The sequence below is a fragment of the Charadrius vociferus genome, unplaced genomic scaffold (assembly GCF_000708025.1).
Source record: "Charadrius vociferus isolate BGI_N301 unplaced genomic scaffold, ASM70802v2 scaffold455, whole genome shotgun sequence".
In the NCBI taxonomy this organism is placed as follows: Eukaryota; Metazoa; Chordata; class Aves; order Charadriiformes; family Charadriidae; genus Charadrius; species Charadrius vociferus.
In genome coordinates this window covers 6,632,434-6,656,033 of record NW_009648550.1, presented here as the reverse complement: position 1 = coordinate 6,656,033, position 23,600 = coordinate 6,632,434, and the positions used below count along the sequence as shown (strand labels likewise).

The 23,600-nt window shown below is 36.7% G+C and overlaps 1 protein-coding gene across 1 annotated transcript in view; it reads right to left on the bottom strand.

Annotated features, from left to right (window-relative positions):
• SLX4IP (SLX4 interacting protein) overlaps positions 1-18,162 on the bottom strand; it is a gene marked incomplete at its 5' end in the record, with an annotated part of 38,918 nt that extends 20,756 nt beyond the window's left edge. Inside the window, 2 exons of the mRNA XM_009886041.1 lie at positions 14,516-14,630; positions 18,067-18,162. Of these exons, the coding sequence (XP_009884343.1) occupies positions 14,516-14,630; positions 18,067-18,162 (211 nt within the window). The remainder of the gene's footprint in view (positions 1-14,515; positions 14,631-18,066) is intronic.
• Between the last annotated feature and the right edge of the window lie 5,438 nt (positions 18,163-23,600).

Here is a 23,600-nt window from a genome sequence, read left to right as displayed (position 1 = left end):
TGTATGTGACATCTGATCTAATCCATAGTAAGCTGGAGTTTGCAAAACTTCCCTAGTTTTAAAGTTGCCAAAGTTACTGCAGAATTGTAAGAACTGTGATATTGTCTTTCTGCTCCCTTCAAGAAAAACATTATCCAATTAAACATTCTGCTTCATGAAATAAGAAACTAAAAACCAAGCCCCTCAAGAAAACCTTCTCATCCAACAACCTCACTCAACTTGCAGCTTTTTTAACTTTCTACACAGTTACTCAGCATGAGTCTAATTCTGTTCTCAATTCCAGACTTGTCCACCATCGACACTGTTTATACACTAGCGTATACTAATGTTGGCTTCGGGCAAGCTGTGGATTATGCTCCAGGGAAGGGGTTACCCAGCGTACACTCAGGAAGGATCAAAAGCTGCTCTTCATGGTATCTGGAAGGACAGACCAAGTGATATGTACCAAATGATCCAGCAGTTAACTCCTTTCAAGGACACCACACAAGTTTTAACCTTGACCTACGAACACTGTTTCGCAGCCAGAAATACCTAGAGAAATTTCACTCATCTTAGGCTCAGCAAACCCACTCGGCCCAATCTTCAATTTCCTCTTCATCATGCAACATAGACAAGTTCCATTTGTAGATTACCAACGCAGAAGCAGAAAAAAAAATATGCTGTTAGTGATTTGGAGTTTTGCTTTTCTTACTTCAAACCTGTGCACCTAAATCATTAGACCCAGGTTCCAAAAACGAAAACAAAAAAAAAACCCGAAACCCAAATTGTGACAGAATAAAAGCGGTTCTAGAAAAAACACGGTTCAGTTTCAGCTGAAACACACACCAGTGAGTGCTGCCTTTTAAGGGAAGGGTAATTTGCCTTGCTCATTATATTTCATAGTCCCACGACACCGAGAGGACGTATCAGACACTGACTCTTTACTGTAAGACTATCCAGCAACACTTGTTTCCAAAGGAGTCCCAGCCAAGCTGACTCGTGCTTCCAGAAGGCTGCCAAGAAGAGGCTGTGGTACAGCGTGGAGCAGTGGGAAGCCCTCTCCCACGGCTATTACGGACCATTCATCTGGGAGCCTGGGAAAATGCCTCTGAGCTGCTGAGTTATCGGGAGCAGCCTGGCAGGTGTTCACTTCCCAGCGCAATCTGGCACCTGCATGGCTCTGTAACTAAATTCAGTCAAGTCTTCTCCAAAGCCACAGTAGGAGCCTAAGAAGTCCAACTGACCCCCAAACACCTCCATATCTGACAGGCACCTAGTTCTCATTGCACAGTATTTTTACATCATCTTGAACAAAACCCACCTATTATGCCTCCCAGACTAAACGTTTCACATTTCTGGCAGGTTGTTCTGGATTAGGACTGCCTCTACATTTGGAAAGTAACAAAGTAAATCATTGCAACACACAGATATTAAAAAAATAAGAGGATGAATTTCTTATGTTACAATGTAAAAGTAAATACATAGATGCATTAGACTTGGTGAAACACTATATTGTACATTAAAAAAACTGTTTTGCTTATGCTAGATTAATTATTCCACATAGATTAAGCTATACTAGTAATAATGTTTACAGTATATAGAGCTTTTATCTTCAAAGTGCTCTACAGACATATTATTACACTGCTTTTTAGTAGTTATATTTCTCCACTTAAAATTATTTACCACCAAATCCAAATTCCTGATCATTTGTAAACAAAACAAAGAAACATTTTATTCTAAAACTACTGTTAATCATGCAGCTTTCCTTTGCCAAAACAAATAGTCATGTTCATACCGTATGCTCGAGAGTAGGTTACCATTTCTAATTTAGAAGAGATTCAAAACCAAATGTTGGCATGTGAGTTGAAGTCCAAGTCTAGGATAGACCAGGGACAGCAGATGCAAGCCAACAGATACAAGAAGCTATCAAGATTTCCTGAGCCTTTTTGGTGTTCAGAATGGGTACAGAATTTCTGTATCACTATCTCAGACCACAAAAAAAAAAAAAATAAAAATCTCAACTTCATAGTTAATGGCAACAAGCATCCTCATTTAGTGAAAATTTTTATACACCAAGTAGTGGGTTTAGGCTGAGGATGTCATCCATTCTTTCAATCCAGTCTGCCTTCAGTTCAGAGACGTTTTAAATTACTTTTTAAATTTTTATTATTTCAAGTGAGAATTACAAGCAAGTACACAGGAAAATGTGTACTGATCAATGCAAAATAAAGCCCATAAGTTTAAAGGAAATATTTAATACATAAGAAAACACAGTCTGGCCATTAAATTTATATAACTAAAGTGTTGGGAAAAAAAATTGTAATTTGCCTCTATCTTCTTCCAGGTTGCCTTACAATCAGCTTGAACCAAGTATAGACAAAAGCAGATTACTGACTTTTTTCTCCTACTCTTTCACATTTTTATTAGAATTGGTGCTATTCTTCTATTTGCTAAATCTTCAGAACACAGGCCAGGTGCCAATACAAACAGGTGAGAGATCTATCCCATCAAGGATGTCGGGACAAGATTTAGTTCCTGTCAGGGAACAGGGTCTCTGACTGGAAGAAAGACATTAACCTTTAAATGAATCTGATCAGGACAGGATGAGATATGCCTAGCAGAAACCTCTCTGCTATGACAACATTGATAGCTGGACTAAAACCTTCACACTAAGACCTTCAGAATATGAGCCGTTAACTGTGAAAACTGAGCCATTTTATGAAATTCAAGAAAAGGGTTGTAGGGCTCTCCTCTAGCAGGAGAGGTGCGGAATTCACTCCAAAATCAGAACTATACTGGCCAAACCGGATCCAGGGTAAGGCATTTCTTAGCCTGCTTGTCATGGGTATTCTGGAGGAAAGACCTGAAGAAAAGCAGGTATGAGACTGTCTGGCCACAAGATGAGAAATGGACCCGATGGAGGTCCTGAGAACACTCCAGCTCTGAAGGAAAAAGACCATCTTCCCCTCACTAATACTTGAGATGGAGAGGCAGGCTGATCCAATCCTGGAAAACAGCTCTTAAAATACAGTCTCTCAAAACCCATTCATAACGTATAAGGAATAATAGCTAGCACCACCTGCTAACGCATTCAAGGAGATAAACATAGAACAATATATTTGATGGTCAGTGTACCATTATTATAGACAACTCTTTTCTAATAGGAAACAACATTTGATGTCACCCTTTTGTTGATCTCAGACTCGATGTCTGTATGGGCTTTAACACATGAACTGAAAGCTATTTATGAATCCTCACTGTTTTGACTATATAAACTGTATTCCATAGGAAGCCACATACCTGGACCTCTTGAACCACTGAACAAGCCTGACAACTGCGAGAAAAGCACCTGTTGCTACCAGCCAAAAGGCAGAAAGAATTGGAAAACAAACCCTGTGGTAAACACCGTCTGACAAGTCAGCAGCAGAAGAGAATCTAAAAGTCTCTTCGAAGTGGCTGTATTGCCATGAAGGAGCAGCTTAGCTAAAAACTGTCTGATGCCACATTTTCACATCAAGCTGAGTATCTCCCCCAAAACTGGCCAGACACAGCTGTATCCAAATGCAGCAATGTCATTTACATATATCACTGAATTCCTTACAGTGATAAAAGTAAGGTAGATTCTAGCCAAAATGAAGCAGACAGTGCGATGGTGACAAGTTGACTTCCAGGGCACTAGGGAATGCATACAGTCACCTTCAAAGAACATACTTCTCTCAAAAAATATGTCCTTTCAGCCTAACTGTCTCTGTGTTTTTTTCCTTGAGGATATCCATGAGCTTCATGAAATATCTGGATGCCATGAAATACTTGTAAGGGAAGATTTTGTATTTTAAATGCCAGGAATCTCTACAAAGTCTCTTCTAGCCCTTATTATTCATTAGAACAATATTATTGCGGGTGACAATACTATGATGCTGAAAGATCTTCAAATAAAGTCAATCAAACCCTTCACAGGTCTCCAGACTATTTTTTTCCTGCCAATAGGAAATAACTTCTGCAAAACTTCTTCCCCACGAGGAAAGGAGTTTAACCCTATAGGTCCCACAGCTGATAAGACTTTATTCTTCTACCAATAACAAGGTCTCTAGGCAAGGGTCACTAAAAATGTCAGGAATATATTGCATCACATGGTTATAAAACCTATGGGTTTGGTGAAAAACGTCTGACAGTCTGCCATGGGACACATGATGGGAGACAATGAGAGGGAAAAAAAAGCTAGTAGCAGGTATCTTCAGCAGAACTTTAAAAAGTTAGCATGAATGTGAAAAGGTAGTTTCTTCAAAGCTGATCTTGATATATGGCAGCAATAAATGTTCCTGTCTGTCTTTTTTGAGGACTCCTGTTTGGATAGCCCAGTGCAGCTAAAAGGTAGGTGTTGATGGTCATGACCCCTCTTTTGTTCTACCCTATCATCTAGAGGACACTTCAAAAGAGAGTGAGTTCTAAGACACATGTGTGGACTTGAACCACTTTCACGCTGTTCAAAGAATCACAGAATGCTAGAGGTTGCAAGGGACATCTAGACATCACCTAGTCCAGCCTGTTCCAGTGCTCTGGCACCCTCAAAGTAAACAAGTTTTTCCACATATTCAGATGGAACTTCCTGTGTTCCAGTTTGTGTCCGTTGCCCCTTGTCCTGTCACTGGGTACCACTGAAAAGAGTCTGGCCCCATCCAGAATAAAGCAAGTTGTGCCAGAGGCTCACGGGTTTTTGTCTTTTCACACAACAGACTCTCGTTAGGTTTGTAACAATCAGAATATAAGGAAGTTCTGGAGCACAACAAATAGGTGAAAAGTCACCACAATGGAGCTCTATTTTCCTTTTTTAAATGCTAGCAAATAGACCATAATTAAGCCAGCTGCTGAAAAGCTCTATTTCTAAATAAGTCTCAAGCTCTTTCTGCTCTCACAAGCTCTGATGCAAAGAGGATACCACCAAAAAGACGAAGAATAACCCATGACTGTGATCATTGGATCGGCGTCACTCAGCTCTAGCAGTGAAGCAGGTGCTGGTTGTGGTACAAAGAGCTGGAGACTGAGCGCAAAATGGTTTGTAACAAACTGCTTATTTTAGCTTACTCAAGAATGCAGTAAGGGACCACTGAATTATGAATCTCAGTATCTTGCAGTTTCTCACATCAGTGTAACAGATACTAAGTGCAAAAAAAGTGCACAGAGCATCCTCTTTCTCATTATTAAATACCAAATGTAAGGTCTTTTATTGAAAGACCAAAAAACATGAGCCTGTCTTGTGCCATGGGGAAGACAACAGAAATGAACAGACAAGCATTGCCCATACCCTATGATCTACATGCGTGCACACAAAAGAAGAATACTAAACATCTTAATTAAAAGAACAAGAGAAAGATACTCTGTAAACACAAGACTTTCACCTTCTATCCTCTCTAAAACAAGCTTTGTCATTTAAACAACTTTGTTTTCCATGGATTTGGACAGTGAATATTTCACAGTTAGAATGTTTTTCTCTGAATAAATTCATTCACTCTGCATTAGAACAGCTCTTATCTGTTTGAAGTTGATGGAATACATCAAGTTCTGTTACTATGTCCACAATGCATACTCAAGATTGAGCTGGACTTTTTTTTTCTTCCTCTTTTCAAGTAAAAGTCTTTATTACTTATTGCCCTACTAAATTTTTATTTACTTCTATACATTTTTAATTAAATTAAGGCCTGGCTCCTGCTAAGCCTTGCTGGTGTAGTTTCGCTTAAGGTCTTTCACTTGTGATTTTGCAGTCAATAGAAATACTCAGTGTGTAACGAACGCAACATATCTAGTACCTTCAACAGTGAACCAAATGCACATAACTGCTCTCACTGAACTACTTCTGCCAAAGAAAGTATGCATAACTTTTTTCAGGAATTGGCCCTCCATCTCTGTCTGGACAGTTTTCTGTAAAGCCTTATAAAAGTTTTCCAAACACAAATAAACCCACAAAAATGTTTGCAATTTAAAAAGCTGTATTTTCTTTCTACCTTTGTCATAGGATAATGAAACTTAAGAACAAAAGAACAAAGGAGAGTATTATTGTGTAATATGATAACACGGAAAGTTTAAAAGAAATTCCTATTCATATTTAACCATGAAATTACACCAACAATTACTTCCAGTTATAATAAAAATAGAAAGGACATCAATGTTTAACACGTATCTATAATGATTTTTTTCCTCAAAATGTAATGACAATTTTTGTTTTTCTTGGACTGCTGGTGATAGTTTGGGGACTTTTATGTCGAGACTTTTAGGGAATGCAAGGGTTAAAGATGTGTAAAACAGATTTTTCTCACAGTTTAGAGAGAGCAAAACAACACATTTAGGAAACCAGACAGCTAAAAGGTCAAAACATTACACTTCCAGGTCAAACTTCTGGTTGCAATTAAGTAAATTCCTCTAAACATTTCTAGGGAAATCATATTTCTTTAAGGTTTTATTTCAAATCCCTATTCTTTCTTGCTTACATTGTAATCAAAACAATATTGCTCTCTTTAGAAACATTTAATAAACAGTGCTTACTGTTTGTTTTTTTTTAAAGGAACCTGACATTTCATCTTGAAATAAAAATAAAATCCTTACTTTTTCCCATCTCATTTAATATACAATTGATCAAAAAAAAAAAAAAGGCAAAATAAGCTATCACACCTAGCTATTTTTTTAAAAAGTCTTTCTTTTCCCCCTTAGAAATCATATTTCCCTTTTCATCCATTTTCATTATCTGGTTTTACACAGTAGGGTTTGATTTTGGTTTTCTGTTTTTTCACTAAATCAAGCTATTTTCCCCTTCCCATGCAGTTGTACGAAAAGCCCTCAAACCTAAGATGCTAACAATAGTCCTGATGTAAACACTGACGTACCTGCTAAAACATACCAGCAATCTCATGACTCCTATCACTGCCCAACAAGATTACTTACATCTAAAGACAGAATCTCTGCCCCTGTAACAGACAAAGATTTTCAGAGTTTTCTTCAGAAGTCCCAAACACAGCCGCCACAGCTGCACACAGACGCGGCATCATCTGCACATGGACAACAAGCACAACAGGAATGCAGCGTATGCGGGTTTTTGTAACGCGGAAGAGGTAGTCCTGATATGCATCTAAACAACGCAGCCCACTATGTATGTTAGCAAGTGATATGTGCAATCATATGTACCCAAGCTGAAAAAATTAAATCCTAAAGGCGTACTCTTACTACACTAAAAATTTAGCCAAACAGAAAAGTTATGACCAGATTCAGACATTATTGGCAAACACTTATACTTTAGCAGAACGTATGTATTATATTAAACTGTCCTCACTACTTTATCTGCAGCATGTTCCAGGCAGGACAGTCTTTGAGCTATCCCACACACATATTTGTAAAGGTCAGACAGCAAAGGAAAGTCAGATCTATCATACTGACCAAATAATTTCTTCTCCGGTATTTTAGACATTCCAATGCAAGGAATTTGAGCATCCATTAAATGCAGACCACAGAATCTATAAAATGCTTCTAGCAGAAATCCTATTTGCCATGTTCACAAAAGATGGGAGAACATAATTTAAAGTCAAACTCATTCTTCAGAAAATTTCAGCTGAAACAGTGAGCACTCAAAACCCCTCAAATCTGCTACCTCTTCCAGCTGTGCCTAGTGCTTAAACAGGTCCATAGAAGCTATACACCGATATCCTATCCTCTGTATTCCTGCTTCCAAACGACTATAGAAGCTTTCAAAAACTATACAGAGCACACAAGAAAGAGTACCTTCAAGAGGAAGAGATGCTGCACAAAAGAATCAGGCGGTCAAATAACCAATGCCAAGTGCTTAGAGATAGATTTTCCATATGGAATCCATATGGATTCCAAAAATGCTGAATTCCTACTTGGGACAAACAGATGCTAAGGGCTCTTTCAAAAGGTAGCTGTATGGTCCCTGCCCTAGATGAGAGTCACTTTGATATTCTCGAGGGAGTATCAAATCAGAAACTAAAGGTGGGGTTCATCTTGCCTAACTTGCAACATCTGCAGTAACTAGTATCCCAAACTTCATTTTTAACCTATAGAGATTAATTGCCTATCAACTTCTAGCTAGCTTTTATAAAATGAAAGAGGAGACATAATTCCACTTTGTAAAAATGCACGATTAGTGGCTACTGAATTTTTGCTTATGTAATGAAACCTCCAAGAAATAAACTTTAAATATGTATAAATATGTGTCTTTGCATAAATTGAAATGCTAACAGGAAAATTACTATGAAGATCTAAGTGGATGCTATAGAAAGACTTATGTAGGTATACAAGCTTATATATGTATACAAGATAGTAGCTGTCAACATTTGTGCATGCAAACACACTTTTTTGCAGGCACACATACGAGTAATTTTCATAAATTTTTTCTTTTCCTAAAATGAAAAAAATCATATGGACACAAGAGACAAACAAAAGATGGAAACAAGAAGGAAGCAAGAGAAAGAAACAGAATGAAGGCAGATAATCAATTAAAGAGGTCAAGGCTGTTTTCAAAATGAACACCAAATTTTTTCTTTTCACAAAAATACAAATTAAACAACTCTCCCGTTGTTTGAATTAAATGGTGTTTCTTTACAATACAATACTAACTATGTAGAACACTTTATTAATGGTATCTTTAAAATAAATACACTATTTCATTTCCTATCCAAGACCATAAATAACTTCACATGGGAACTGCAACTGAGGAAAGAAGTAACATAAGGAGAGCGCATTCAACCCTCCTAGTGCTGCAGCTGCAAATGTCCCATGTAAGACAGGGATCGGAATTGCTAAAGTCTCTGCAAATATCTGTGTAATAATAGGAAGACAAAGGTAGGTCCTTCAAACTAGAAATTGCAGAACTTTTTCTGCCAATCTTTGAAAATCTCTCTGACACACCACTGAGTTTTCAGTTTATGGTGCAGGCTTTTTCAAAGAAAGTACGACAATAAGAAAGGCCATACTGGGTAAGATCAAAGGTCCATATAGCTAAATGCAAGTAAACAGCACATAAAAGTTGCTATAAATGGCTACAAGGGGAGAACTAAATACAAGAGCAAGTGCATATGGTTATTTCCACAACACTCTCCCAGACTCCAAACACCCTCAGCCTTTATTGAACCAGAGGAGATTTGTGAATTCTGTGCCCTCCCTGCATTACCCTCCCATGAGTTTGTGGACTCAGTGTAAGCTTTTATCATACCCATTATCCTTTCACAAAGAGTTCCACAGTTCTGCTAACTCCCACAGTGCTTCCAATACCTTCATTTGATGCCCACTTGTTCTCAAATTGGAAGAGAAGGAGAGAAGAAATGATTTTGTAGATCTCCGTTGCATTCCCCCTAATTCATATATTTTCCAGCCTGAAGACTCCTACCACACTTAACTGTTCCCTGTCTTTTGTATGTTCTATGTATTGCATTTCCTCATCTTGGATCATTTTTCTTGCCCTTCTTGGAATTTTTCCTAATTCTATTGTATCGTAATCTAAGAAAAAAAAAATTACTAAAAAGAAAGTACTCAAATAGTGCATAAGTATGGGGTTTTTTGTTCTTGTCAAATATCCTCTACCTATTCAGATATGTATCCTTGATCTTTTAGAAGAAAAATGTTTTAGTGAAAAAAAAAAAAAGATGCCTTTAATCCCCATTAACTGTCTGTGAAAAAAATGGAAAAATGTAATCTAAAGCAAATGCAGGAGATATTAAGTACAAGATATTAATCAAAACATTTTTCATAAGTTATTGCATAAGTTACTGCATACTTCAGGGAGCTATGAGACTCTGTTGTCACAGATAGATGAATCTAAGTTTAAAGTTCACAGAGATGTGCAGGACTTGGCCACAAATCATAAATGAGTCCATTGTAAAGAAGCTGCAATATAACTCTTTTGAGACAGAAATTACAACGTGCAACTGCAAACATCAAAATTAATTTAAAAGACTTCTGTCTTCCTCAGTCCCCTGTGGTAGCTTATCTGCCATAGCTTACTTTCCCTCCAGTTGTGCCCATCAAATTTCTGGAGTTGCTCTTTAAGCAAGATAAGTGAAATGATTCTAGTTAAAACCAAACCAAACACTGTTTCACAGCAGACAAGTAAGAGTTAACAGCTGGGAGGGTGGGAAGAAATCAATTTTGCTGCTACAGGATTGTAATGTGGAACATACCCTATGAACATCTTACACATTTCACGTTCTACAGTAATCATGAACACACCTAAAGCAAATGAGGACAGTCTGAAAAGGGTGTCTTCCTTAAAAAATATCATAAAGTTCAAATTGAAATGTGAGGCCAGAAGAGTTTGGAATATTTACTATCATGATTTACTGTACATTTTCTGTGTGCTTACAGCAGCCAAACAATAATTTCATAAGTAACAGAGCAGAAAGTTATTTTCTTACGAAATTGCATCTTATGCATTTTTTAAATATTAATTAAGAAGTGAACTTTGACTCCAGATCTTTGTAAGGCTGAACTATTCATAATAGTGCTTGTACTTCTTCCAGTTTCTCATTTCAAGAGCTTATCAGAAGTTAATGTCTGAAACTGCAACCTGTTCATAAAGTTCGATCACATTTGCAAAAAGCAAATGGGGGAAGAGATGGATGGACAAACAGACACACACATAGGAAACATGATCACAATAAGCCCCATTTCCTCTAGAAAACTAGGTTAAAATATAAAAAAAATATACACAATCCCAGAGAAAGCAGATAAAATCAAGCTGGGAGCTCTTTGTGCCATGTGACAGCATGCTCTCTAATTATTTTCACTGTAGAAGAGACTGTACAATAAAAAGATCTGAAATCAGAGCAAAAATGTTCTACCCTCAAGCCAAGAAAAACAACAAGGATGCTAGGGAAGGAATGAGAAAAGATCTGAAAATTACTTGTAGGATAAACATAGTTAGCTTTTTCATCCCTGAAGAGGGAGAAGAAGGTCAGTTTACAAGGTACCTTCTTCCTTCCATTTCTAAGATGGACATTTCTACCAGCCCTATTTTCTTTCCGCATCCTCCTTTTTGTTTCCTCTGTGCCCGTGTAAACTTTGCCTTCTTCCTTAGTTTTCCGCAGTCCTCCCTTTGTCATTCTGTATTTAATACCTCCACTCGGTCCACTTTATAGCCTCTTGTTACTTAATTCTCATTGCTTTTAATCAAAACCAGCCACCTTCTGTGGAACATGAAAAAACAGGCTCTGCTTTTTACCTGTTTAAGTCTACCTGTTTAAGTAGGTGAGCATTACGACACACTAACTGCTTGACACCATCACTAAAAGCCAGTATGTGCTATTGAGTAATGCAAGTGGTGCAAAGTGAAAACGTATGGTGCATATCTATAAAAACGTAAGTTCTAACGTTAAACATTATACATTTGTAAAGTGAAGTGGTGGGGTTTTTTAATGAATAAGAGAAGGTCACTAACACATGGGTTTTACTATCGGATGGCTTACATTCATTGAACTTCAAATAACGCAAGCTAACCATACCTGATCGATGCCCTTCTTGCATGATTTAGGCCAAGAAAAATGGATGCAGGCAAAATTAAATCTTTGAAAATCTACCCTATTTTAATTTTCTCTTAAAAGAATAAAACAAACCAAAATCAAGCAACTTTGGACATCAATTAAACATTAAAAAATGGAGAGTGTATACCAAAGCCTATGTCCAAAGACTAAATTAAAGCTTACTTTGGCAAATTGTTCATACTGGCCATTTGGGAGGGGTGGGGAAATTGTTCAGACAGAAGGAAGAATAGGAAGAACTTGCTTGTCTTGGCTACTTTCTCTCATTTTTCCATTCTTTCTTTCTTCTTCTGTGTGTAACACCCACAGATTTCCTAATGAGATGGTATGCGACCCACCACACACTGCTGTGTGGGTGTAACTTAAATGAAAAAGAAATGTAAATTAACAAGTAACATGCATGGATATTTATATTAGGTGCCACAAAACTGAAAGGTGGTATTAAATAATATTAACATTAAACATAATATAATATTAGTACTAAAAAGAAATTGTGATGGGTGAAAATTTTCTCTTCAAAATAGTTATGGTAGCCAGTTTAACAACAGCCTTTTCTGCTCAACAGATCTAGACAGCAGGATGAGTTCTGCTCAAAAGTATGGTAGCTTGGCTTCTATTTCTGAAGAAAATCCTAATACAACATGCTTCGATATTAGAGGTCGTCTACAATCTTAACCAGATACTGTTCTAATAATTCTGATCCTAATAAATTTTTAATACATCCTGCAATGTGGAGAGCAAACTAATGAAAATTGACCTGAAAAGATGTGAGTTCATATAGGGGTGGAACGCTGACCTGGGATACTTGTAGTAGTAAATAACCAGCTAATAAGCATCTTAATGTTGCTTCTATAGAGACACTCTTCCTTGCAATAGCGAGGGTTTTAGAGCAGTGAAACTCTAGACACTGACTTGCATAACTCTGAGCAAACGAAACCACACTCAGTTTGAAGAGCTCAAAACTTTTAATAACCTCCAAATGCAACAATAGCTGCAAGCTTAAACATTTCACCAGCAGCACCTACAGCATGCGTATGTAGTTAGCCACATACCAAGCTTACGCATTTCTTTGTATGCTACAAAACACTGGCAGCCAAACACTGGCCAGCTATCTGGCACTTCATCTGTTTGTGGAAAACACACAAAAACGTATCTTTGTACTCTACCAACACATCTACTGTGATCCTAGAGAGGAAGGCAAAACAGAAAAGGTTTTGGAGCAACATTTGAGTGATGATAACTGCTAAAGAGTATTAGACTTGTGGCTCACCTAAAAGGGTCAGTCCCTTAGAGGTAGGTCCCAGTTGCTCTGGTGAACACCCACCTATTCTGTTATTTCCTTCTCAGGTAAGAACAGACTTGAATAAACTTGATTCTTGGACTTGAACAAAGCAATCCTTTCTTACAAATTACAGCCCTGAGCAAAGCAGGCTGAGAGAAGACGAACAAGAGAGATTTGGAAATTAAGTTCAACATGAATGTTCGTTATCACAGACTGTTTTCTTCCTTTATTTCTTTAGTGTTAGTTAATGACAGTGAGATTAACTGCTGAAAACTGATGGAACAGTAATTCTGCCTCATCCAAAATAAATATTCTTTAATCTAAAACTGTCACAGATATTACTGATGACCTCCTCAAATGTATATCCTTAAGTTTTTCATTTTCAGGAAATAAGGGGAAGAGTCAAGCAGAAGATCAGTTCACAACCCTGGGACAGCACACCAGTATTTTTACTGAAAAGTTCGTGATATAAAAGAAAATATAAGACCCTTACGAACACCCACAAATTAGTGATGCATATATAAAACCAATTATGTCTGGCAGTTTTATCTTACAAAAATCATTGTTTTTGAAAACCTACTTCTTACTGAGGCAGGAAACTTTAAAAAACAAATAATAAAAAAATATCACTCGGTAAAGGAAAACACAGAAAAACCTCAACAAATCTCAGAAATTCTGATCCCACCCTCTGTAATGTCCTTCTGCTTCTACTATACAAAAATTCTATTTGTTCACTCAAAACCAGAAAAGTACAGGCATCTGAATGTCCACGTGTTTTATAAACATTAAAGGTATTTAAAAGGGATAAAATGTAGTTACAACTCGCAAGGCAAAAAAGGGTTTGAAAATCCTTTAGTCTCCTTAAGTACTTTTTACTTATGTGGTATTGTGTTCTTGTGGGTGGAAAAAAACGCTCCTGTCATGCCGTAACAATCTGGCTCCCATATATGCCTAAAATCTTGCAATAATAAGCCAATCATACTGTCTTCTTTATTAAAAACACTCATTAGTATTGATATTTGTGTTTAAAGCTGCAACCATCACTGTAATTCTATAGGAATATACCTTTTCAAAAACTGAAAACATTTTGAGAGGCAAAGAATTTGTTCGGAATTGTTAATATAATATACATTGAATTCAAACATTTGTATTAGTATACTGCTCGCATATTGTAAGTATGCAATTTTATTCATTGCAGAATTCACATTTCAGTAGAGATTTATTTCAATATATTTAAGGAAATGTGAGAAAACATAGCCAACACAGGGCTTCGCTACTGCAGCCCTTCTTTTCTGTGACAAGTTTATAACATGCTCCAGGCTGGTAATAAAAAAAGGCATAATTTCCTAAGAACTATTTCTAAATAAATTGCTTGTGTGATATAACACCAACAGATAAGCCTATCAACTGCGAAACCTACCATGATGACCAGAACAGCTAGTGAAATAATATTAAACAAACACATTTATTCTTTTTAATTCTAATGATAGGTTCTCATACTAACAGTACAAGTGTTATGTTCATTTTTCAATGACAGAAAACTAAAACCCATTAAATTTTTTCAATACCATAGCTGAAGTCATTTCAGACCCAAACATGAGCTACTTCAGGCTTACTGGCTTTCCTGATGGCAAATTTCTCACGGAAAAAATAAAGAACAGCAGTTTCCACCATACTTTATCTTACTATATTTTACAGTAAGTTAAATAATTTATTTTACCGGTGAGAAACAAAGGACCGTGTTCCACTGATTTCCATTGACCACGTTGTTTAGGCGCTTCCAAGTAGTGCTTGACCCTCGAAGCAACAACTTCTTCTAGCAGCATGCAGACCTCCTGAAAGAGTAACCATTGGCCTATTTAGATCTAAATTTACATACATGCCCACAGACACACAACAGAAATCAATACAATATCACTGCCTTTCATGTAAAAAGTAAAAACATCATCTGCAATTAAGTTCTGAGGAATTACATAGAGGTGAGAAAGACGGAATTTAGGAAATTAATGGAAACGGGAAGGGGGATCAAAATTTTCCTACAAAATAAGAGAGGAAGTACATTATGAAATTCTCACTTGGCAAATGAAATACGTAATATTACAATGCTAATTTCTGAACAGCAAATTAGTTTCATTTTTATGCAAAGCAGGAAAAAGATACATGTTAAAAATGTACCATAATAGTAGGTATTTGAGTAGAACATTAGTAAAAATACTCCCAGGAACTGTCACCACATTATTTCTCTGCAAGAATCACTGTAAACCACAACAGATATTTTGGTTCAATTCAGTATAACTTTGGAGGGAAGATTCAGAGCTAATTAGGTCACAGCAACCTAATTTCTCTAGTTCATTTTGATTTTTCCCCTCCTAAACTTAAGCGTTCATATCTTTCGTACTTCCTTCAGCAAAGCACAACTCAAGTTTCGTACTTCCTTCAGCAAAGCACAACAAAAATCCAAGAGCACAACTCAAGAAGAACAAAACCTTCAGCCAGAACAATCATAGAAAAAAAACTTGGAGTAAAAGCAAAAAATTAATCTCTTGAATACCAGAATAAGTTTTCAGATTAATACATACACACATATTTGAGACTTTTCCCTCAGTATTTTCATTTTCCATTGCGCATAACTATGTGCTCACAGAAGTGATACTTTGTGGCACACAAAAATATCATTTTACCTTTTTACAGTGTTTGGACAATAGACAAAATTATATTAGTACCATCTAAACTGAAATATCTTGGCTTGAAATTTACTTTTGATTAATCTAGAAAGTATGTAGAGCAACAATTTTTTTTAAGTATTGCTCTAAATGAAAGCAATGTACGTATATTGGTCGACCACAAACAGTATTTTCTCCTTACATTAAGAAATACATTTTCCTTTCTGCTTGAAGAGTAAAATTATAAAATACTATATCTACTCATTCTTCTGTTTAACTCATTAAAGTGATCTCGTTACACATTCCTTCACAGGACTATGCATTCAGGTTAGAATGAAAAGGTCTAGAAAGCAGCGGAAACATGGTGTGCATTTGGTTCCTTCTGCAACAATAAAGATTAGCATTCACTTCCTTAATTTACATGGAAAATATTTTACTTGTTATGCTTATGGAAATATTATTTAAGTGGTTCTCCACAAAGAACTGTATAGACCTATATTTAAGAAAGCATAAACAAGAGCAGGCTTCAAAAGAACCATCTCTGTGTACTTTCCACCGTTAAAAAGAATTTGTAACTAATTTCTGTACGCGTATGGAGAGATCATAGCAATGACCTGAATAGAAATCAGTTTAAAAATGTTTCTCAATGTACAAAGATAAAAATTTGACTTCGTTATTCCAGAGGAAAAGAGATAGGACAGAAAGGGCAGGGCAATTTGAAGGGCAGAGAGAAAGCTCCCAAATGCCTCAATTTGCATCTCACAGCAATCCCAAGATGGGTCTGTACAAGACGTGACAGCAGTGCGCAAACTGTCGTCTTTACAATGCCCAGCTAGACAACATGCACTGTATTTTCTTACACCAGCCTATGGGCACTCATTTAGCTCCCAGCCTGCTCTACAGGACCCATTCTCCAGCAGGAGCTGGCAGCTGACAGGGCAACACTGCTCCTTCCTTCTGCCTGGGATGGCACTGCCAGCGGAGGCACTGCCAAGCGGCTCCATTACACGGCATCCCTTTTCCGCAGCAGTGTCCCTGCCCACGCACCCACCTAACATCATTCCAGGCTCCATTTGCTACAAACAGCAGTCACTGAATTTCATCCAGGCTAAGGAGGGGATCAGCAGAAATCGTGTCTGTGTTATAAGGGGTCTAAGAGGCATCTGCAGACAAGCAAAGAGGGCTGTACCACCATTAGTACTTCCCAGAATTTGGAAACAACAAAAATGTAGAAAACTGCTTGTGATGAGTATGTAAAGACTCCCGTTAAAAAAAAAAAAAAAAAAAAAAAGTAGGCATAATTTGCCTATAATACACTACTGACCTTTTTCTTCTCACTTGAACAAAGATTCTGCATAGGACTTTCAGGAAGCGGATTGTAAAGCTATTGGAATCACGCTTCTCAGTTGTCGAAAATATGCAACCTTTGTACTTCACTCAAAATGTGCGGTCACAGAAATGTAATGAATGCTGCCCTGTCATGCCTCTTTATTAAACCAATCATGATCTAATTTCCTGAAATTCGTATCTTTTGTTTTGGCAGTCTTACAAAATACATTCTGAAAACACTTAAAAGTCAGATAACCGGGATAGTAAAACTGGTTATAAATAGAAGTGGTAATGAGTATTCATTTAGTCAGAAAAAAGAAGTCTAAAAGATTTCCCCTATTTTCTTCTTTCTCTGCTTAATAAAGCACAAATCGGATGAACCACAGGCTGTTAAATATTCTGCTTTCACTCCCTCAGGATATTAATGTATTGTTTCTTTTAATTTTATTTAAACGTATGACTTTGAGATGTATGGGGATGCTCTGCAGTGACGAGTTAATTATGCCATTATTAGGAAAGCTATCTGCTGAAAATTACCGTAACAGAGACTTGCGGGAAAGTCCACAGGCATTTGAAACATGTCCTGCATTCGTTTTCAATAGGGAACTTCTCAAGTTCCCACACAGACTGAAAGAAAGGAAAACTCCCACCAGTAACTCATCACAAGACTGTTGAAGAAATCACACAGAATCTGATGAAAGTTACATTCATAATTTTGCTGGTCACTGATGCACTGATTTTCCAAAATTTCTTCTGCTTTCAGGATCTACCATTGACACACTTAAAAATAAAGACCGGGAGTTTCTTTTTATAAGATACAATGGTTCTACTATAGTTTATCATGAATACTTATGTTTTCTTTCTGTCTCTAAATGCAACATCATGCACAATTCTCTTTAATAAAAAGACATTTCACGAACAAGCTCTGCAAAAATGACACCTGTCACAATCTGTTTTATATCACTCAGGATAATTTACAAACATTCATGAGAGGTATGTTTTTAAAATTAAAAGTTAAGTCAGATGAATCAAAACAGCATTCAGACATGCATGTATGCACACACACACAAAGTTTACAAATTAAAAGACAAATTGAAAGTGGTCATTAGTGACCCAAAAAAGCACATACGGTTGACTTAGGGGTCCCAAGGCAACCGTTGACAGTTAGGTATAACTAACAATATTCTCGTAACACTGAAAAAATCTGAACCGTTCAAGGCAATCCAACATTTTTCCCCGCAGCCACATGCTTTTGAAGTAGAATTGATATTTGTTGTACCTCTTTCTCATGATCTGAAAACCAGCTGGTGTCTTTACTGGAGCCTTGAGGCAAAATATGAACATCCACCAAAACAGCAAAGTTCCCACACTGAAAAAAAAAAAAAAAACCAAAAAGAAAACACAGAAGAAAAAAAATGCTCAACTGTAGCTGCTAGGAAACACATGTCAAGCAGACAAGGCGGTAAACAGGTAAGCACATGCATCTGATTCAGAGATACAGCAGGCAGAATATAAAACTGTGGAAGATTATGCAGTATGGAATTACAAATTTACCATTGTTTGTGGGCTTAAAGAGAAACAAGAGCACCAGACCTATCTTGGATAGCTCACTGAAAAGTTTAAACAATTACAATCACAAGTACATGCAACTTTCTTCTGCTATCTATACGCCACTTTTAAATCTGAGTTCAAGCAAATTTTAGCATGTGAAAAATTAGCTATTCCTTCACTAAATACCCATCATTCTATTTGCTGAGAATGTAGTACCATATTAGTTAACTAGTTTGTATTTTTAATTTCTTCAGTCCTTAAAACCTCAGCCTCTTTAGAAGTCTTTTCCTCTCTCCAAACTACCTAATGTAAAGAACAGCAAGTTTGAAGAACTTGAGGTAACTGCCTAATTCACTGACATCTGTCATTTAGCCAATGCCGTGTTTTGAATGGTTAAATGATAATAAGGCTAACCAATTAATAAACACTACATATAGTTGTTAGGATGATACAGGCTACATCCCAAGACCACTCAACGATTTCTGAAATTCTTTGATAGGCTTTAATTAAGGACAGTGTGACATACGTGGCTTAATTATTGTCTTTCATCAGTACATCAGTCCTTACAATGGCCTTCTAATACAAGGAAGAGTGAACGGCATAAACACATCTCCTTAGTTCCACTGTGCACTAACTCACCCCTAGCAAGAGAATACTGCCTCTTTTGATGCACAGAGGTATGGTGCATTACAAGCTAATGCTTTCCCTTTCTTCCACTGTAACACAACCCAAAATTTCACTCAGACATCCTTTAACTAAACAACTTGCAAGGTAAAAGCCAATTTCACCACTCTGTTTTGGCTGCTTGTGCCACACTGGTGATGCAATAAACTCACTCTTTAAGAAGACTGGACATGTGTGGTCATGGCAATTGCACATCCAGAATGTCTGATGGAATAGAAACAACATCCTGATTCCAGACAAATCTCAAAAGCGTAAGTGCAATCCAGTGTTAGATTGGTTTCGTTTCAAGTGGGTGTTGCAGCGCACCCTTCCTGTCCTCTCTCTCTCCGTATTTGCTCTTCACTGCCAAACATCTGCAAACCCCACACCAGAATTCCAGTTGCTAACAGAACTACTTCTAGAAATAGTATGATATACATTTTTACACTATAGTTGTACATCACCTACAGTTTATGAGGTACATCTATATCTTAGGCTTATGGTATAGCAGAATTACAGTCTTTGAGAGTACCCTTACCTGTACAGTTAGCACAAATGAAGAACAACAGGATTTAGAATTTATTTTATTACTCATGACAGCTTATTTGGTAAATTAGAAAAAATCTGGGTTTACAAAACACTTAGATCTGTAAATTATCCATGAACAGAAGTATTTAAATAACGATTTAAATATAATTAAAATATAATTCATTACTAGTATTTTATTGTAACTAAAATGCAAAAATTTGGCAAATGAGACAGGCATTGAAACTTCTCAGTTACTTATAGGTATCAGTCACTGAAAGAGCAGAATGCTTTGATCTATTTTATCAAAAGACTTCTCTTTCCTCCAGAGAACCAAGAATTACCAGATGGCTGCAACAGCAAACCTCTCCAAGCTTTAAATTGATGACAAAATATCTCTCAAAAATCTCTGGTGAATCATTAGTCAGCTTCAGCAAACTTTTCAGTTGACTACTAAACTTCAAAGTTAGCAGACACTGCATAGTATAAATAGAAATCCAGTAAATTATTCATGGTTCAGCACTCATAACAATGAACAAGTATTTGATACATCAAGAAAATTCAAATTATCAAATGTTACATGTTAACCTGCATCATTTTCTATTGACTACAGAAACTTTACATATAGATACGGATGTAAAGCATAGACCTGTTTTTCAAGCAGAGATAAAGTTTAATTATTTTCTTCCGAATGGCAATATTTGTCTCATTGGGCAATCTTGAAACAACTGTAAAAAAGAAACTAATGAACCATATTTGAAACTATATAATGAAACTGTTCAAAATTATCTTAAAAATATTACAAACAGACCAACCATTTGTAGCACTTCAAAGAAAAACACTTCTATCCCTCTGAGTTTTGGAGCACCCTTCTTGTAGACAGCCTACCTGGAGGTATTTCAACATCACAAAGCCAACAGTTTTGCCACTCAATTAGAATACCTTTGGGACAGGACACAAGGAAGCATAACTGTCACAGACTAAGAGGAATAAGGGAAGTAAGAGAATATAAGCACAGACCTTTTTGAGTCTCATTACCTTCTAGTTTTCCTGAGTCCTGAACATAATATAAGCAACAGCTCCCATGCAGGCTGCCTCGCACTCTGAAATTATACGATACGCTGTATACTTTACACCTGTATTTATATTTTATATGCCTTCACATGGTACAGCTTTATGTATGGTATTTACAGCAAGCAGCTCAATACAGCTTTGGCTGCTCCAGGAAGAGTTCTCTGTACAGACTAAATTCCAATACAAATAATTGCAGGGAGCAGAGGAAAATGGAAGAGAAATGTATACTGTTTGTATTAACACGTTTGTTCATGTTATAAACGTTTCTAAGGAATTTTTATTTTTATTCTGAAGACATGCAATTCCATGAAAATACTAGTTTTTATTTTAGAGGAAATGAAGTGTTTCCAGTCATCATGGCTGCAAGAAGCAACTCATGACTCCTAAGTACTGCAACTGAAAGGCAAACAAAAAGAACAGAAATTTTTAATTTTATATTTTCAACCTCAAACTCAAAATTCACACTGGAAGTTATTCTTAGAGATATGATTGGCAAAACTGAAATCCAAATGGTTCATTTGATGGGAAACACTTTTGTCAAGAAACAACAGAAAAACATTTCACTGAAAAATGGAAGACAAAAACAAAGGCACCAATTTTATATCCTCCATAATTCTAGAATTCAAAACCTCTTCATTTTTACAAGCTGTTTTTTAATGTTAACATACTTACTGTAACAGTCTAATAAGATTCCCTGTGCTATTAAACAAAGAGCTTTAAATGATCCCAGAATGTTGTTAGTGCATTGTTCTACAGTAATGGCATATAATTCAGAACATATTTTCAGGAATCTAACTGTTTATACAAATACATCAAACACTTCATTGATTCTGAAAATGGAAAAGATAACCAAACATGTAACATAAACAGAATGAATACCAACGCAAAGTGGTAAGTCAGTCAAGGAAAGTCATCTGCTCATAACCTGTTAAAACCTTGGCCGAGGATAAGCACATATTAGATGGTGGATTATTATCTCAAAACCCCCCAATGAGTAGCTAAACCCAAACAAATACTTTTTATAGAGATACTCATTTTTACAATCTGGGTGCTCCTACATGGGTACTCTCATTTCTTAAAATGCATCACTTCAAATAGCGCAAAACCAGTCATTATAAACAAAAATACTTGGGATGCTGGGGATAAGCATGGTGAGTTTGTATTCAGTTACATCATTCCAAATGTGCTGTATCATTAAACCAGACAGGACTGGAGAGCCAGCCTCCCAAGGCACATATTAGCGTTTCCCATTGCTGTGATTATTCTACGGATGCGGGCTGCAGGGTCAGAATTAATTGAAGCTTAGTTGAAAAGGAAACATATGATAGTTTGGCTAGCTTTTGGGGGCGGGCAGGAAGGAGGCAAGCTGCAACTGTCACACACGCTTTCACCTTCCAGAAGGATAGCTACAAACATAGGTGAAACTATCAGTGTAACAGTAGTAGCTTGCTTGAAGTTTGCTGTCTCTGCTTCAGATCAGAATGGTCTTTGTAGTACCCAAAAGCTTGGGAAATTTGTTATATTAATTGTTCCACAGAAAAACAATACCTTTTCCTATAAGCCTTGCTTTGTTTATAACGAACTTCAATTAAAGATGATTTTAAAACACATTTCCCAGTTCCACTGGGAGAGAAGCATGCCCTACACTGCAAAACTTTAGTTCTCCAAGCTAAGCATATAGGCACTGTTTCTTTCCCGTGTCACTTCTTCGCTTAAGGTTGTGGTATTTAGTTACAGTAATAATTTTATTCCGCTCTCAGACTATGTCAATAGTTCAAAAAAATAGACTAGATCCTGACGACCACTCAAAAATGTCATGATGCTGAAAAGGGCCTCCAATGATAGGAGATATCATCAGTCTCCAGGTGGCAAAAGCATGGCTAAGATTTTGTGGGAAAAAAGAAAATAAAATATATAAATAAGAAGCTTATGTGAAATATCTTGTCTTATTGTGAACAGGAACATTTTAATGTATTCCATCCTTTCTAAGTTCTTTCTAAAAATCAGTAAACATTGTACATTCAATTATGCAGGTTCAAACATCTACAGCATTAAGTACAATAATGTATTTTCATTGGCCTGTACACTGTGCCAACTATATTATGAAAATATATAAAAGCTATCTTCACTTTTTCCAGGCTTTTTAGAAGTAAAAATTTGTTCTTTTCCGTTATCTTTCTGACCCCAAAGAAAATGACATCTTCTTTTTGATTGTACGTTAGCTCCAGTGATTTTCAATATTTTGACTCTTTTTCTTTTCCAGAGCGATAGGAACAGGGAAAAAGGATTTAAGTGAGTGCACAGCACAGAAGAGGTATTTGTCATGACACAATTAATTTACCTTTCATTTACAAGCACGTCTAGGAGCACTATGATTTGAGGCAATATACAGAGTTTCCCCAAACTGCAAGACACGTTTTTCAAGCAGTCAAATACCTCATCCTGCATAAACATGAGCGAGGATAGCTATTTATGCCATCACCACTGCTGATATAGGAGCAAAGGAGCTTTGGTGACACCTGACATACATTTCTCATTCTTTTAAGAAGCAGATAAAGTTACGGTTTGATACATGCATAGATATTCCATATATTTTTCCAGAATCTCCAGGGTTTGTTTTCGGGGGGATTTCGTCCTAGGAAAAAAAAGGGGAGGGGGAAAAAAGGATACAATTTTTTTTTCACCATACAATCAAGTTGCACAGAAATAGTGCCTCTGTAGTTACTGTTCAAAGCAAGGTGTTTTTTCAACTTTGAATTTCAGCAGAGTGTTTAGAAAAGAACAGGTCACCAGTGATTGGTTTTACCGTAATGACATTAATCAGGTCACCTGAGAAGAGGAACTGGTGATTATAGAAAGATTTCTCACCAGCTGATTAAGAAATAGTGCAGAGCAGACCAGAGAGAAGGCTTCAGAATAAGTCACAAGCAGGAACCCCAATGAATTTATCATCCAAGTCCATTCTTCAGAATGGGTCAAGAATTAACAAGCAAATGTCGG